The following is a 17533-nucleotide window of genomic DNA, read 5'->3' on the forward strand; positions in this document are numbered from 1 at the left end:
ATAAATTATTAATGTATGTATAAATCTAACTGCTAAATAAAATTTTTTGAAATTTCTGAGGGACACAAAAGGAAACTTGAGTAATTAGAATACATACCATATTCTTAGATAAGAAATATCAGTATCAAATGTTGACTCTCCCTAAATTTACATAAGAAGATATTTTAACATAATCTCAATCAAAATACCAATATATTTTTTCTTTGTATAAATAAATATAAAAGAATAATAGAGAAACTTTTGTAAAAAGAAAAAGAATAGGGAACAAGCAGGGAGGAAACAGACAACTGCTTATGAAAACAGGTATAAAATTATAATTAAAGCATAATTGTCTAGGCACAGTAATAGACCAGCAAATGGAATAGACTAGAAAACTGAAATAGGACAAATGCATATAGGAATATAGTAGAGAATAAAGGTGACATTGCCTGTCAGTGGAGAAGTAATAAATTATTATTAAATAAATGATGTTTTGAATAGTATGATAAACAGTTTAGAAAAGAAAATTAAATTAGTTCCATACATTATTCCTTATACCAAAATTAAATTTCACTTGAATGGTAAATGTGTTTATTATTCTCTTCAAGTAGAAAGCATGATGTAAAATCCAGATGCTATAAAGAATGTATTGATAAACTCAATTACATAAAAATAAAAACATTCTGTATACCAAAAAAGCCCAATAAACAAAGGCAGTGGCGAAAAAATAAAATGGCTTAACATGTTGAAACATTATAGTCAAAGGAGTAATTTCTTTTAACATGTAGACTACTTTTACAAATCCCTAGAAAAAAATTAAAAATGGAGATAGTATATGAATAGTTTGTCCACTGAAAAGGAAATGAAAAATATAGTATGATTAGATACCATTTTTCTTCTTGTATGTGAGCAAAGCTGAAGAAGTAAGCCTTGACAAGTGTATAAGAAATTAGACATTCTCAATCACTGTTGATGGGAGTCTAAAATGGTACAAGATTGGAAAGCAATGTGGAAATGTTTATTAGGTTGAAAATACACATATCCTTTGAACCAGTGAGTGTACCTCTAGAATTTATCCTACACACACACACACATACACACACACACACGCGCGCACGCACACACACATACAAATACTGCATAAACAACTATATTTCTTGTAGTTACTTGTTAAATTAAATAGTGGAAAATCCTAATATTTATCCTTTCTGTGGATTTTTCAAAAAATATATATATAGTGTGTGTGTGTGCGCACGCACGTGTGTGTTACTGGGGTTGGAACCTAGGGCCTTTTGCATGCTAGAAAAGTGGTTTATCATTGAATTACAATTCCTTAGTGTAGTTTTAAACAAAGTGAAACATTGCATATATACTTTAATGTGGAAAGATATCCAAAACAAAAAGCCAAAAGCAATTAAAAAATCAAGGAGTAATGTATGTGTGTGTGTGTAAATAAAACCATGTATTTGTACATGCTTATATAGGCACAAAGACATCTTTAGACATATAATAGATACATGTAACTAAAAAGAAGTGGGAGGTGTATGAATATAATATCTTAAGAAGTAATTTGTTATTTTTTAAAATCTCAAGCAATGTAGTAATGATTGTAAAGTTTATCTAATTGATCTTATTCTCCAAATGCATGTAGTTGAAATACCTTTTCGTCAGGTGCCATATTAAGCTTGTCTATAAGGTGTCACAATTGAAATTAAACCTTGATCCAAAGTCCTCCTTCTTAAATGTTAATTTTATTTCATTATAGTTATACATGATAGTGGTGTTTATTCTGACATATTAACATGTGTAACATCGTTTTCTCCATTTCAGTCACCAGTACTACCCCTCTCTTCTCCTCCTCCCTCCCTGATTCCCTTTCTCTACTCTATCAGTCTTCCTTCTGTTTATTTCTACTTTAATTAATGCATTATATATAGCCCTTTTTTAGACTGTTGAAAGTTTAGACAATGAAACTTGCACTAAATTTAGTTGTTTTTTTTTACAGCCATTCTTATTCATTATTTTGGAATGAAAATGAATGTTTTGTATTTGTGTATTTGTATTTATGTATTTAGACCAAATTATTTTCTTATTTCATAGTGCTTACATTTCATAACATTTAAACCTAACCACTGCCCTCCACCCCCACCCCCCAGTGCTGGGAATTGAACCTAGGGCCTTACACATGCTAAGCAGGTGTTGTACCATTGTGCTATACCCCAAACCCTTGGATTACTTTCTTTAGTTACTCATTTTCTCAAACATTTATGACTAATCACTGTTCACTGAGCACTTCCACAAAAGGGAGGGTTCACCCAACGGACTAATGGAGCTAGTCATGGCACTGAAAGCCACCTAATCTTCTCCAAGGCAAAAATGGAAATCCACAAATAGTCCTCAAACTTTTGTTAAGTGATTAATTTTGACGTTTCTTACCATATTATTTTTAAAGGTATAAATGTTAATAAGCTATATTGTCCCTTTCTTCTGATAATTTTACAAATATTAGTTCAAGCATTCCCTAAGTTTCTATAGATTTGGGTAGCAAGAAAGTTAAAAGAGAAGCACAAAACTAAATCCTCTGACTGCAAAATCACCCTTTAATTAAATTGTCTGACTGCTTATACTACCTACCTAAGTAGTTACTGTCTAGCAAAGAAAAAAATTTGATTATGTTTTAGTGCAGCAGTCCTCTAATTTGAATGTGTATTTGGAGCTTTTGTTAAAATATATAACTGTATCTCACTCCCAGGGTTTTTGATCCAGTCATTGTGAGCAAGGGCCCCAGAATTAATTTGCATTTCTAACAAGTGCCCAGATGATTCTAGTAATTCTGGTGGAGGACCACACTTCAATAAAAACCTCAGTTTTAGTGATCATATAGACCATACACAAAGTGAAAATGTTCTTAGTACTTAGATTAAATTGCAAAAGGCAAGGATCATTTGAAAATGTAACTTTGATCTGAAATCCTATAACTTAATGCTAATGCAGCAGAATACTAAAGGGTAATTCTAACCTCCAGATGCTTCTGTAGTTGCTGTTTCAGAAACTAGTTTTATCATCACAAACTGATAATAGCAGCCTTATGGGGTTCCTGTGAGGTGGAGGAATGTGGGCTGGACAAAGTAATTAGAGAAAATCCCAAAAGACAAACAATCTTGGTTTCAACCTACCATCCCAAAGGTTTTCAGAACACATTTAGTTTATACATGTTTAGCTAAGTTGGGTTTTTTTGCCTTAGAAATTTCAGAATAGATTAAGGCATTAGAAAATTACCAAAATTTCAGATTGAAAGTGTAATATTTTAGAATTTTTCTCTAGATATCATAAAATTATCAGTGAACAGAAAGGAGAAGATTTTTACATAGTTGAACATTACTAAGATCTCAAAACTTGTCTGTTGTAAATGTTTAGGGTGTTAAGACCAAGATTTCATCCTTTGCTACTTTCTGATTCAAGAAGACATGAAAAGCAAAGCTGGCTAGATGTGTTTTGGGGGGCATTCTGAAATTTTTAAAAAAGAATAGCATGTCCTGAATCTCTCACAGTTAATTTTTTTCAACAGCACTGTGGAGTTAATGCATTTACATAATGACTTAATAGTTCACTTGAACTTAAAATTTAAAGAGCAGTATCATAGCCAGAGCCTTAGCTTGATTAGGTGTGTTTCTCTGTGCATTTGCCAGGCCACCTGTGCCCCAAACATACCCTGTAGATCCTTAGAGGATGTCCCTTGATTAAAAGGGAGTTTATAATGATTTAACTGCTAGTGCAAGGCATTCAAAGTTTTATGGTATCTATGAGAAATACCTTTACACTGTATCCTCATACTGTGTTCATGAAAGCACATCTCTATACACATATCTGCTTTATATATGTATACATGTACATATGACTAAAATCAAAGTTCCATGAAATGAAACATCCATATGGTATACAATGGCTCTGCTTATTTTCTACTTTATTTAATTTCCTTATTTTTTTTTAAGAATCATCATGACATAATTGATTTTATAACCCAGTGATGATTTGCATTTTACATTCTAGAAAACATTGCTTTTGCCAGGTGTGGTGGTGCATGTCTGTAATCCCAGTGCCTCAGGAGGCTGAGGCAAGAGGATGGCAATTTTGAGGCCAGCTTTAGCAACTTAGTAAGGCCCTGTCACAAAATAAAAAGTAAAAAAAAAAATGGTCTGAGGATGTGCTCAGAGGTTAAACAAACCTGGGTTCAATTCCTAGTACCCAAACCAAACAAACAAAGAAAACAACAACAAAAAACATTGCAACTCTGCTTTGGGCAAATTGAGGAGAATGTAAAAACATTATCAGTACCTGTGTAAGACCTGATTGTAAACTCTCCATTGGCTGTGGAGTTTTTTTAATATTGGAAATTGAACCCAAGGACTGTCTACCACTGTACTACACTCCAAATCCTTTTTATTTTTAAGACAAGGTGTTGCTAAATTGCCAAGGCTGACCTTAAACTTGCCATCCTCCTGCCTTAGCCTCCATAGTTGCTGATATTACACGATTGCACTACTGAACCCACCTTGGGTGTTTTTGTTATTGAATCTTATTGTTGTTATTTGTTTATTTATATATTTTTTACCTGGCATCTTTAACAAGTGCCCAGTTGATTCTGATACTACTAACTCAACACCACATTTTGAAAAACTCCTGTTTTTAGTGACTCGTAGACTAGACATAAAGTTCAAATGTTTTCTTTTTTTATTGAAGTCTCCTTTTAGAGCCTACACACACACACACACACACACTCTCAACTTGAGATTGTCTTTTCAAACTCATGTTAACTGTGGTGGCTACATGTCCCTGCCAGCTATCACAGATAATTTTCCAAACAAAAGTCATCAAGTAGAAATATTTAGGTTTTCTCTTATCTGAGATGCAAACAAAATTTAAAACCCTAAAGTTCAGAAGATAAATTACGTAGAAAGAAGTTTCTGGTCTTAAGTGTATTCTCATGACTGAATTTCTCTAAAGAATTTACTATTCCTTCACAGGGAAACAGAAATGTTATTTCTCTGAGAAAGTGCTCACTGGGTGGTTAACAGAGTAAGTTGTATTAATAAGAAAATATATGTATTATATATTAGGATAATTGTTTTTAATATTGAAATTAACTATGCAGTCAAAACTTTTTGTTGATTTGGAAGTTGAACACATTTAAATCATTTTCATAATACTTAGCAATCACATTTAAACCCTTTCCTATTGGAAAGTAAATCTTATTAATAATAAATTACTTAGTAAGTTATAATTGCTCCTCATAGGATATTATAATCCACTCCTCATAGGATATTTTCATTAAAATAATATGAGATATTTTCACTCAATTTAGATTCATTTATATTTTTTATAAAATGAAAATGATATTGAATTTAGAGTGATAAATCTTAGATTCTGATCTCATAGTTAATATCTTTGTAATCTCATGAAAATCCTTCAATTCCAGAGAGCCTCAATTTTTTAATCTTGGAAGAGAAGATAATGTTCCTTCCCCATACTTTTTATAGGTTGTTTTGAAAATCAAATGAGATTTAATGTAAAAAGGTTTACAAATCATAAAATATTCTAGTATTCTATTTTACATCACTTTAATAGTTGTAAAATGGAAAAAATACATAGTGTGACACCAATTTTAATTATATTTTTATTTTAATTTGTATATAATTATAGTTGGATATATAAATCTTGACCTTTGGCCTTTAAAGAACTTTAAAAAGACATTTAAAAGTCAAGAGAATATGCCTTGACCTATAAAAACTGCAAGTAAAATGATACAATTTCCTTCTGTATTATTAGTAATGTTGTTGAATAACAGGTTAATATTTACATTAAGAAAGAGTCCTAATTGTGTATATGGTATTTTATTTGCATTGATGTACATACATGTCTATATAAACCACATATGCAGGGAGGCCTTTTTTTTTTTTTTTTTTTTTTTATCCCATGTAAGTCATTCAAAACACCAGCTCTTCACATTTTCTTGTATTTCAAATTGAAATTAACTTTTTGTCATTATCAACCCTTCCTAAATGAGCTCTTTTCTCCAACCTATCTTATTTCAGAAGTACCTGGGAATAGCATAGATTTTACTGAAAATTTTGTAAGACCAAGAACTGAAGGCTTAGTACCACATTGTCCAAAGCTTAGTCACACAAAACTACCTCACATTCTTCTCTCCAGTCTGTCCAATGAGCATTCACCATCAATCTTCTCAAAGCTAAGATCTAAGATCAGTTTAGTCTCCTGTAGATCTCTCACCATTCAGAAGCAACTCCGAAAATCATGAGCCCATCCATATTAGAAAGATTCTCTTTTGATAGAAGGCAGTGGGCAAGTATAAGTAGCACTGGGTAATGACAAGGAAACTTTCTTTTACAGTTTTTCTCTTTAAAAATATGCACTATTATAGGAATAAGACAATATTATTCATCTCTTCTTTGAGATTGGGAAAAGAGAATACAAACACAATATTAATGAGTCTTCAGACCTCATTTGACCCTTTTTCTCCATACTGTCTACCTCTTTTCTTTAGGGTTTAGGTGGGATTTTTCTAAGGTTCCTTTTTTTAAAAAAAATATTTAGTTTTTAGTTGTAGTTGGACACGATACCTTTATTTCACTTACATAGTACTGAGGATTGAACCCAGGGTCCTGCACTTGTGAGACGAGTGCTCTACCGCTGAGCCACAACCCTAGCCCTCTAAGGTTCCTTTTGCTATACTAATTCAGGGTTGGATACAGCATAGACCTCAGTGTGGCCTTGGGTATTTGAAAGCTTCTAACAAGGCAGCATTAGTATTTTCATGACACAAAGGGTTTTTAGCCTATGGTTTGAGTCATGTTTATCACACTTAGTATCTTTCATTAAATAATAGTATACTGTCTTGTTCAAGTCCTTCCTAAAAGGAGTTGCTTTATCTTTGTAAAGGCAATACTCTAATTATTTTCTCTTCTGAATGTGAAATATTACATCTCTCTTGCCTCTTCTGAATATGTCACCTTAATTTCTGAGAAATCATGGAAGACTCCCTTTGCTCTTCCTTTGCCACAAAATATGCATATTTGGTGTAATCAAATTGTATACTTTGCCTTACAAAGTATTTTTTTTCTTGAATCTGACCCCAAAATACTAAAGTCTATTTGTGTGTTCATGTTTTACCACATTTGTAACCATGCCACTTTCTATAACAGAAGCAATTAATTGGTATGGAGACCCTTTTGCCCCATTGAGGTTAAACCAGTTATACCATTCCCTGGGATCATGTCTTTTGAAAATCCAGTGTTCAGTTGAAACAGCGGAATCACATCTGTATTTATTTTAATTCTTCCATTCCTACCTGGTGCCTCAGTTCTAAAATTATTTTCTTATATCCTTGGTGTTACTTTCCTCTCTTTTCAGCCAAATTAAGTTACAGCAAAGCCCATTGGACAGAGTACAGGGAAGTTCCTCTACTCTCTAAAGAAGTCTTAGTTTCTCTGGATTATCTTCATTGTAAATTGCACTCATAGCTAGTTGATCTAACCAGTTTTGATTTTTCTAATTATGCTTTGTAGCATATTGTTTTGTGACATGATGTCATGAAGTCTTTGGTTTCCTGCTAATGTGTGGTCAGAAATCTGGCCTATGAATGTAGGTAGTTGTACCTGAGCTTTAGCTTTTCATACTTTGCCAGACATTCTTTCAGGGCAGCATTTGAGACTTTGAGATGGCATACTATTCCTAAGGCCAGGAAATCTTTCATCAATCTTGATCATTTATCTGGCTCAGGGGCCTGCCCTCTAACATTTCCATGTTCTATCAAAACACACCACAAATCCTCATGTTTCAGTCTGCTTTTTTTTTTTTTTTTTTGCCACTTTGACCAAAAGACCTGATAAGAGCAATTAAGGGAGGAAAAGTTTCCTTGAGAGCTCATAATTTCAGAGATCTCAAATCTATATATGGATGACTCCATTCCTTAGGGCATGAGGAGAGGTAGAACATTATAGTAGAAGAGTGAGGTGGGGAAAGCACCTCAGGACATGACACTAGGAAGGGGATGGAGGGAAAGAGAGAAGAGAAGACAGGAGAGGAGAGGAGAAAGAGGAAGAGAAAGTGGTGGTGGTGAGGGGAGAGAGAGAGAGAGAGAGAGAGAGAGAGAGAGAGAGAGAGAACTCTTCTCAACAAAGACACAATATAAATCCCAAAGACATGCCCACAGTGACCCATCTTCTCCAGCCACACCCTACTTGCCTAGTTTACCACCCAGTTAATCCCTATTTGCAGATTAATGCACTGATTTTGTTCCTAATCATTTCACCTGGAAACCCTCTTGCATTATTTCACACAGGAGCTTTTGGTGAACACCTCACATCTAAACCATAACACCTCCTCTCCATTTACTGAGAAGTTTTATAGCTTCCAGCAGCACTGGCTGAAGGGGTCCCAGACTAGGCTAATAACCAGCATTAGATTTCTATTCTCTTACAAATCCTGTTTTAAATGGTGAAACTGAAGGGATTTTAATCACTCCAAGTATATTGCCAAAGGTCTTTCTTTATTTTCTAGAAAAGAATTTAAATTACCCCAAATAATTATGTGTCCATAAGGCTGAAGTGAATATCCGTTTCTTAGCTGCTGGTCTACAGAGGAGTTTCGAAGTCTCACCCTCATCTCATCTTAATGCTCTATAAGCCTGTCTTTCCAGACTGAGTGTCTCATCCCAAATTGAGTGACCTACCATTTGCTCTCAGAGGAATTGCCATAGGTATTTACCTGATTATGAGACAAAATCCAGCACCACCATGAATTGGGTCCTAACTCCTAAACACCATGTATTCTTAGACAATCATAGGAAGAATGTAAACACGACTGGTGACTCAGTCCCAGATGATTATGTAATTATATTGCAACTGGACCTTGTTAACTTAGCTCAGAGAATTAATTTTTTTTTTCAAAAAAGCAAAAATATCCTCATAATCTAAAGTTTAAGGCAAAATTGAACAGTGTTTACCATGTCTGTTTTTTTAGTTGAAAAAAGGAGAGTAGGGGGAATCCTTTAGTCATAAAAATATTATTTGGCTCTGTACCATTAAGTTGAAAAAAGCAAAGATTTTTAAAAAAATATTGAAAGAGAATCCAAGAGAAAGGAAAAGACAGAGAGATAAAAAGAGTAATGCCCAAGAAGAGAGATCACTGAGGCCTAGAGTTATTCTTGTCTTTCAGATTGTCTTAAAGATATTTGTTAATCTGTATGTACTAGAGTTGAAATTTCAATAACCAAATGATCAGTATTTTTAGAATAAAGATCATCCTGTAGAGAAATTAACTGGAAAACATTTTAGAATCTGTTCATGTCAATGGATTTGATATGTGTATTTAAAATATTCTAATCACACACTGATGAAATAAACACCATTGTGTTCATTTCAGGTAATAATAAGACACTGCCATACTTTTTGCCTCAGATTGTGCAGCTTTAGATCTCTAATTCTAATGTATATTTATATTCATCGTCTTCACTTTCACATCATTCCTGGTGCATTATCGTAACTTCCAAATTGGTTTTTCTGTCCTGATTCTCTCGTATCCTATACTAGATTAATGATGTGAAGTACTCTCTTTATCAGATTACTTCCCTTTCTCAATCCTTTTCAACCATGGCCCACATCTTTTTTAACCCACATCTTTTTGATCCCAGTCAAAACAGTGCAGTCTCTCTAACCTAATATATCCATCCCTAATGGGAAGTTATCTTCCAGTCAGTCTTACTCTTCCTCAAGCATACATTGTATCATCTTATCTTGTTTTACTCTTCCTCAAGCATACATTGTATCATCTTATCTTGTTTTCTATACCTAAAATTTTCACTGACCTGCCCCTATCAGAATGTCAGGCATTATTTGTCAACTTTCTACTCAACCACCACTTTATCCCTTCTCTGTATAACTAACTATACCAACAAGATGTGGTTCTTCCTTCCTTCCTTCCTTCCCTGTCTTCCTCTATATTCTAGCAATAATTATTTAATTCATTTTGATTGGCTTTTGATTGCTTATTGTATATACATATTAGTAGTCCCTTGTATTACTTCTATCAGTTTTTACTTAAGCCATGATGTATTTTGAGCTTCCAGTTAACAGGGCATTTTTTGAAAATTTTTGCTACTATGTCTTTTACTCCATCCTTACACACACACACACACACACACACACACACACACACACACATCTCCTGCCCTTTTCCTCCTCATCTGCATCTTTCAATCCATCTCTCCCTCTCTCCCCTTTCTTCCCACTCTTTTCCTCTCTCTCTTCCTCCATATATACAACCACTCATACACAGAGCTATCATACTAGCATTGCTCCTTGTGTGCAGTGAGGTTTTATGATTCTTGAAATGAAATCACATGACACCTTAATAATTTAATGAAGTTCCCACCATTAGTAGCAAGGACTGTAGTTGTTTTATACTGGAGGGATTGGTATTTAATTTTATTCTTTTACTTAAAAAACCCTACAAATTCCTTGAATTTGAAACACTTTTAAATTCTAGCCACCTGGTAATCTAGCTATTTAATAATTTTCATTTCATGAAGCAGCGGTTATACAGTATTTTCATTAAGATTAGAAACATTTTCTCAGATAATATATGAGAATAGTGAGAATTGAAAGTACATAATCTTCACCAGTTCGCTTTGAACTCAGTATTTTAAGTGTCAGATACTGAAGTGTGCTATATTTTTTTATATTGGTCAACTCCCAAGAGTTGAATAAATATTTGCTCAAATACCTAATCCCCAATAATGAAAAATAAATTAATTAACTTTATCATTAATGAGTCTGGTGGACATTTATTCTAATCCACTAACATAGCTTGTTTAGTTAATTTGTACTCCATCCCTCTTTTCCTCTAACTCCTACCCATATACATAGATCTTACCCAATGAATCTATGACAAAAAAAAAATAAAAAAATTATGGGGTAATTGGTAGGAATAACATCCATAATCCATTTGTGGTAAGAGAGCTGTTTAATTCCCCATAAGCTAACAATATAAAAAAGTTGCCTCAATATTACTTTTCTTTCCCATTTTTACATTATTTCTCTAACTTCTCACCCTTACTTTCCCTCTACTGTCATAATGTATTCCTATGGGGGATAATCTCTTCTCATGCTTTTGTCCCTTAAAACTTCTTTTTAGTCCATAAACACAAATAGGACACACTTCACCCCTTACTAGCAGCACAATCCATTTTACCTAGCAAAACCCATTTTATGGCTTTATCTGAAAACCAACATTTCTCAAATATTCACATATTTCCCTCAATGCCTTAATGACATTCCTTTTTCTCAGACTGCTACATATCAATGGCTAATTCCAAACTCTTTCTTCAGTCTCACTTACACCATTACTCTGTGTGAGAGGAAGACATACTCTAAAAACTAAGTTCCTTGACATTTCTCAAATACATGCCCTGGGCTTTCTTGCCTCTTGACTTTACTAAGCCTTTTGTCCCACTCTTTTTTAACAAGAACACCTCCATCTTTTTATGTATGAGTACTGACTTCGTGGAGTCTATAATCATTGAGAAAATGATATTAAATTTTGTAGGTGTTCTTAAATACATTTTTTCAAGGAGAAGTTACATATTTTTTTAACACTTTCTCAGAAGGAGGCCAAAAGCCCCCTTCCCCACTAAAACTTAGAGAATGTTATTTTCATTTTCATTTACCTTTATAAATTACACTTTTATTTTTGTTATATATAGCTTTGTTTTTTCATAGTTGTGCATTTATTCATATATATGACTACCTAACCCATCTCTCTCACTACATCGTAATATCCTATATATTATGAGACTTTTTTTAATCCTGGTTCCCTGTACACTATTTTATATATGTTAGGTACATAATCACTTATAAATAGATCTCATCCTTTAAAAAATGTAGTCAAGGCTATATGATCCTTTCATGAGATTAAATTTCTCTTCAACTTTAAAAAATGAATATGATAAATATGTGTTTGTGTGTGTGTGTGTGTGTGTGTGTGTGTGCCTTTCTCAGAAATTCTTACCAGGTAGAGGTGAAAAAATATTCTGATTATTCAAAGGGACAAAAAAGAACCAGAAGTCTAAAGGTCCAAGGCATTCTAGAAAGTCAGTCCACTGCTGGGGAATCCAATTTGACCCATGTCTCTAGTTACTCCTTAACAGTCTCCCTCAAAACTCTTTAAAAACTGTCCAGAAGTGCTGAGGATATAGTCCAGTGGAAGGCCCTGGGTTTAATCCCAAGTGCATAAGTGAGTAAATACATATAAGACAAAAATGAAAACTGGCTAGAAATGAGAGGATCATTTCCTAACAACCTCACCTTCCAGGGAATCAAATAGAAATCTGGGACCATCACAGTAGCAACTTTAAAATAGAAGCAGACCTCTAAGAAAAAGATGTGTTCAGATCTTCTAAGATAAGAAAGTGATGGTTTATCCAACTTAAACTAGCTGCTTTACAAACCCAGAGCATGGACATCTTCCTGAGTGTTGTTCAGCTATTATAATTCCGATAATTTTTACCTTTCATTTAAACCTATAAGTCACAGGCTACAGATCATTGTATTTTTATTTATTAGACTGAAATCTTATCTCAAAATTTCCACGCTCAAACTTTAAAGAAAATGTAGGCATTTTAGCAAATTGCAGTTTGATTTAGTTCTTCTTAGAAGTGATTTCTAGTCACATGAATCTTTTCAGATGTTTTTAAAGCAAGAGCACTTATTGATTGCTGCTAAGAGATGTCATGTCAAAGTTCTTTAGTTTTTCAGTTTAAGATTTTGGCAAAGTGTTTATTAACTCATTTTGTTTGCATTGCTCTAAAGTGCATCTTTTTTCACTTATGCAATATCACTTTCTTCTGTTTATTTTTCAAGTATAATGATAAGCTGTATTATTTTCTTATCTGGAAGAGAGAATGTTTTAGAACCAGTTTATATAGTTTTGTGATCTAAAAAAGAAAATTTAACAATAGAGTAAATTGTATTATATAGTTTTATGAATTAATTTAATATTCATTTTAAGAATATTTTCTATAAATTCTTATAATATTCTGCTCCATATTACATTTTATTATAGGGAAGAACTCGCAACTTGGGAAAGTAATATAAAATAAAAATTAAAGCTATTAATTCCCAAGTTGTTTATAAGAAAATTAGATTTCATGTTGATATAATTGATACTGAATGTTCTATCTATAATGTGTTGTATGATAAAGAAAATGGAAACTTGGTAAAAAATTAAAAAAAAGACTGTTATAGATAACAGTTATCTTCTATCATTTTTCTTTGGGAGGGGAAGTATGTTAAAATTTTAAGACATTATTAATTTCCATAGCCAAAGTAAAGTGTCAGAAAATTAACTATATATTAAAGCATTAAATATTTTTACAACTGCCTATACTAAATTGATGATGTGATCAGATTTTCAAAAGTAATAATATATATTTTCTCTTAAATTGCATAATGCAATTTTAAAACATAAATGCAATGCTAATATTGTTAGTATAACCCAAAAACCATAGAGCATTTCAAAACTGTTTATTAACAGAATGTGCAATAATAATACTAGGAGCTGAAAGATAAGCTACCATTTAATATGAGGTTATCATGAATATGTGACATTTATCATTGGCGCTGCTACTTAAGTAAAATTACGAATTGAGTAAGATTTTGTTGTTGTTCATAATATGCTAAGATTACATGGAATAAAATTTTCTGTAGTTGCCCCTTTTCTTTGTTGGCTCTGAATTATTTTCTCTTCTACATTCCATTTCTGCTGTCATTTCTAATATTTCTGCCTTACTACCACATCCTAAAATATAACATAGGGGCCACAGTTACATATGAATATTCATTCATATGTATGACCCTTTACTTTCAAATTTTAATACAAGACTAAAAAAGGGATATATGGATTTCATAGCTTTCAAACATCAAGTAAGGATTTTTTTGTACATTTGCATTAAAATTCTAATGCATATTAAGTTCAGAATCTATTGCATGATTTTTCTTTCATGACAGAATAGAATAAATATTAAATACTCTTTAGGCGGGAGACTATTTAGAGAGTGGTTACTATCCCACATCTTGAACTTTGAGTCAAGAATGTTTTTTCATAGCTAGAAAAATCCACTGGGGTTCCTGCTCCTCAGGTCTCCATACTGATTATAATTACACAGTGTTCAAAAAGGTTTACTTTTGTGATAGGTCTTATTATTAATGTGCCTATTTTTATTTTATTCTCTGGGGGTGGGGGGAAGAAAAGGGGAAAACACATTTAGTGATAGCTATTCATTATCCACCATTGAAGAAGGAATTAAACTTTAAAAGAATCTATCAAAAATCTCTGGTCAGCCTTTTATTACTATCTTGTCTTGAGCCCTTTTTTTAATGACATCTATTATCAGATTGAAATGGCGATTGAGACGCTGCAAAAGTCTGACGGTCTGTCCACTCACAGAAGCTCTCTTCTCAACAGCCATGTAAGTTGCCTCTTCTTCATGTAAACTAATCTCTTGCTTGTTCTGCATGTGTTGCTTGCTTCTAAATGCTTGTTTTGTTTATTTACTTATTTTGCTTCTTAACCTTCCTTTCTCAGCCCTTTATGATCCTTGAACTATTAAATGGCTTTTGTACAGTGGAATATCTCAAAAAAAGTAGAGCCCATGGTGGACAGCTTTACTAGATTTTTCTACTGTTTGGATACAGATACAGTACTTTCAAGTTCAGAACAAGCTGTCATTTATTTGTGAAAAGCAATTAATAGTTATTTTTAAATGTTTAAAGTTTTCTAGTTTGATATTTATTTAGTATGAAGCAAATACTTGCAATCTAGATCTCTGTCAGAGATATAGAAACAGCCAAGTCTACTTGTGTGACTAATAAAGTCTTCAGTGTCATAAATTATTAATGACAAATCCAGTGGTAATCTATTTGAAAATGATTTATTTACCAATAAGACTAACTATGGTGGATAGAATACAGCTGCATAGATAGACTCAGGTCCTAAAAATTAAAGAAAAGTGAAAATGGGCCAAAAAGAAAAAGTAGGGCTTTGGGTAAGCCATAAAGTTGCTAATAATAATAAAGACAATAATAAACATAAGTTGCTAATAATAATGAAACAGAATCACCATTACTATTCTTGAAAAATATTCACCATTATCAGATTCAGCATCATTATGATACTGGTAAGTGTTAAGAAGAATGATGAGAATTTTGTGAAATGATAAATATTTTCATCAGTTGTTGAAGCTGGGAAACCATTTGAAAATGCTGATGAAAAAAATTACTTTGTTAAAGGTGATTTCTGAATACATAAAAAAGTGAATAGAACTGTGACTTAAATCTATTTTCAATAAATCTGTTAATTTAATGTTAGTGACATTTTAGTAAGAATTACGGTTTGTCTTCCTAAATGATGATGTGTTCTTAAATTTAGGGATGAAATTATTATGATTTCTTAATTCTTCTGTTGCTGTGATTGAAAAGTTTAAAATCTGGATCACCTACATGAAGTAATATTTTTTCAATAAACCTAAAACCTTTAGTTCACAGAAAATATTTTTGTTATGCTTTTTAAGTATTTGAACTTTGAAACATGTAAATTTTAAATTCCCAAAATAACACTACCTCCTTATGTTCTAACACATTTGTTTTTAGATGGGGTATTTTGTCTTGTTTCTTCTTCAAGGGAAAGTTTCCTGGCAAACAAAAACAAGTTAGCCAACTTGGAAGATGCCTGTAATATTGATGAAAATTATACTTACAAATTTAAAATTCTAGCATATTTTGGTGTTTCTGAAATAGTTTAAAAAGTATTATTTTCCCCTTTCTCTAAATTTGTGCTCTTTAATGTATTTTATAAATATATCCCTGCTATAGTATCATGAGTGTGTAGTTGTGTTAAAGGCTAATTTACTATATTCTTTTAGGCTGTGCATATAAGGGGAGGGGTGATGACCAACTGGTATTTGTCTTTAGAAAATGGCAAGTGAAATGAAACTGTTTCTTTGAGTCAGAAATGTTCCAAGAACTTTAGAAAAAATAACAAAAGCCCTGAAGTTTCTAATTGTTCCTTTTTCAACTTTTAGACATCTAGTTGTATTGTGCTTATTTAATATTCAATTGATGTTTCGCTTTTATTAGAAACATAGTATATTAAAATATATGATGTGCTTAATTTTAACTCTAAACTTTAATTACCTAACTCAATTAGTATTTTGATGAACAATAATATAGGTATAAAGATATGTTTTTGTTTATTTTTTAATTTGTTTGAGACTTTTCAAATATATTGTAGTCTTCAAAAGTTATTTTTATCTTGTTGAATCTGTGAACTAATAGTTTGTGTTAATAAGTGTGAATTAAGCCATATAAACAGTAGACAACTATTTATTAATCAATGGCATCATATTTTTTTATTATATAGTATGGCAAATCTTCCATACTTTAACTGCCCAAGGCATTTCAGTATTTAGAAAGGAGCAAGCACAGGTGTCACTAATGTAGTGATAATCTTTGTCTAGCTAGCCTGATTCATTTGTATCACACCTCTGAAGTATAGTGAAGTTCATTCAAAACCACATTTATCATTAAGTCTTTAGAGATACAAATGGATTCTACAGATGGTTTGTTAACAGTAGACACAGGATTAGTGCTTTTGTTAACCAATGCAGTTAGTTTCTCCCTGAACACAGAAAAAGATCCTGTTGTCTTTTTGTCCTTGGAAAGTTAACATGCTCCTGATTTTTATTAGATTTATCCAAACAGCTGGAGTAATCTGCATGCCTTCTAGCTAACCTTGGAAAGAATGTTTTAGATTCTGTGAACTTTTTAGTGATTTTTCTGTTGTATAGAAATTTTTTTCATTGGAAAATTATTTTAAAATATTGTTAATATATTAAATGTCCAACTATGTTCTTTATTCTTCACTAATAGGATATAACATAGAATTATTTGAGGTTTGTGTGATTCTTTAAGGTGGATATGAGTTCAGCTTAACGATGATGAAGTCTTCAATTTCTCAGTTTCTAAAAAGTATTAATTTCATTAAGAAAAAATTTGTAGGAAATTATCACTAATATGTATCCCATTTTTACTAGTATCTAAAGAAAAGTGTGAATCATGACTTTTGAACTGAGAGGTCTTTTCATTCTATTTTGGGATATGGAGTACAAAGGATTTCCTATTTTTTTCTTTATATATTTGATTATTCACAGTAATTAGAAGACTCTTATTAGGAGCAAATTCAGTGAATCCTGATAGTTTGCTTTGCTTTTCACCTTTCTTTCCACACATTAGGAGATGGGTGGGACATGAAATTTTATATCCCATTTTTAGCATATTCTTGAGTGTTTATACTACTGATCTGTTTTTAATATTATACTATTATCACATTGATGAAAACGCACATATAACCTATTCATTTTGTATACTAATGTGATGAGTACAGTTGTACTATGTGCAGTGACTTATTCTACTAACAATATTAA

The 17533-nt window shown here is 32.2% G+C and overlaps 1 protein-coding gene across 1 annotated transcript in view; it reads left to right on the plus strand.

Moving 5' to 3' along the window:
• Rfx3 (regulatory factor X3) overlaps positions 1 to 17533 on the plus strand; it is a 310795-nt gene that overhangs the window by 217788 nt on the left and 75474 nt on the right. Inside the window, exon 5 of the mRNA XM_076843440.2 lies at positions 14447 to 14521. Coding sequence (XP_076699555.1) covers positions 14447 to 14521 — 75 coding nt within the window. The remainder of the gene's footprint in view (positions 1 to 14446; positions 14522 to 17533) is intronic.

This window comes from Callospermophilus lateralis, chromosome 2 (assembly GCF_048772815.1).
Source record: "Callospermophilus lateralis isolate mCalLat2 chromosome 2, mCalLat2.hap1, whole genome shotgun sequence".
Classification (NCBI taxonomy): Eukaryota; Metazoa; Chordata; class Mammalia; order Rodentia; family Sciuridae; genus Callospermophilus; species Callospermophilus lateralis.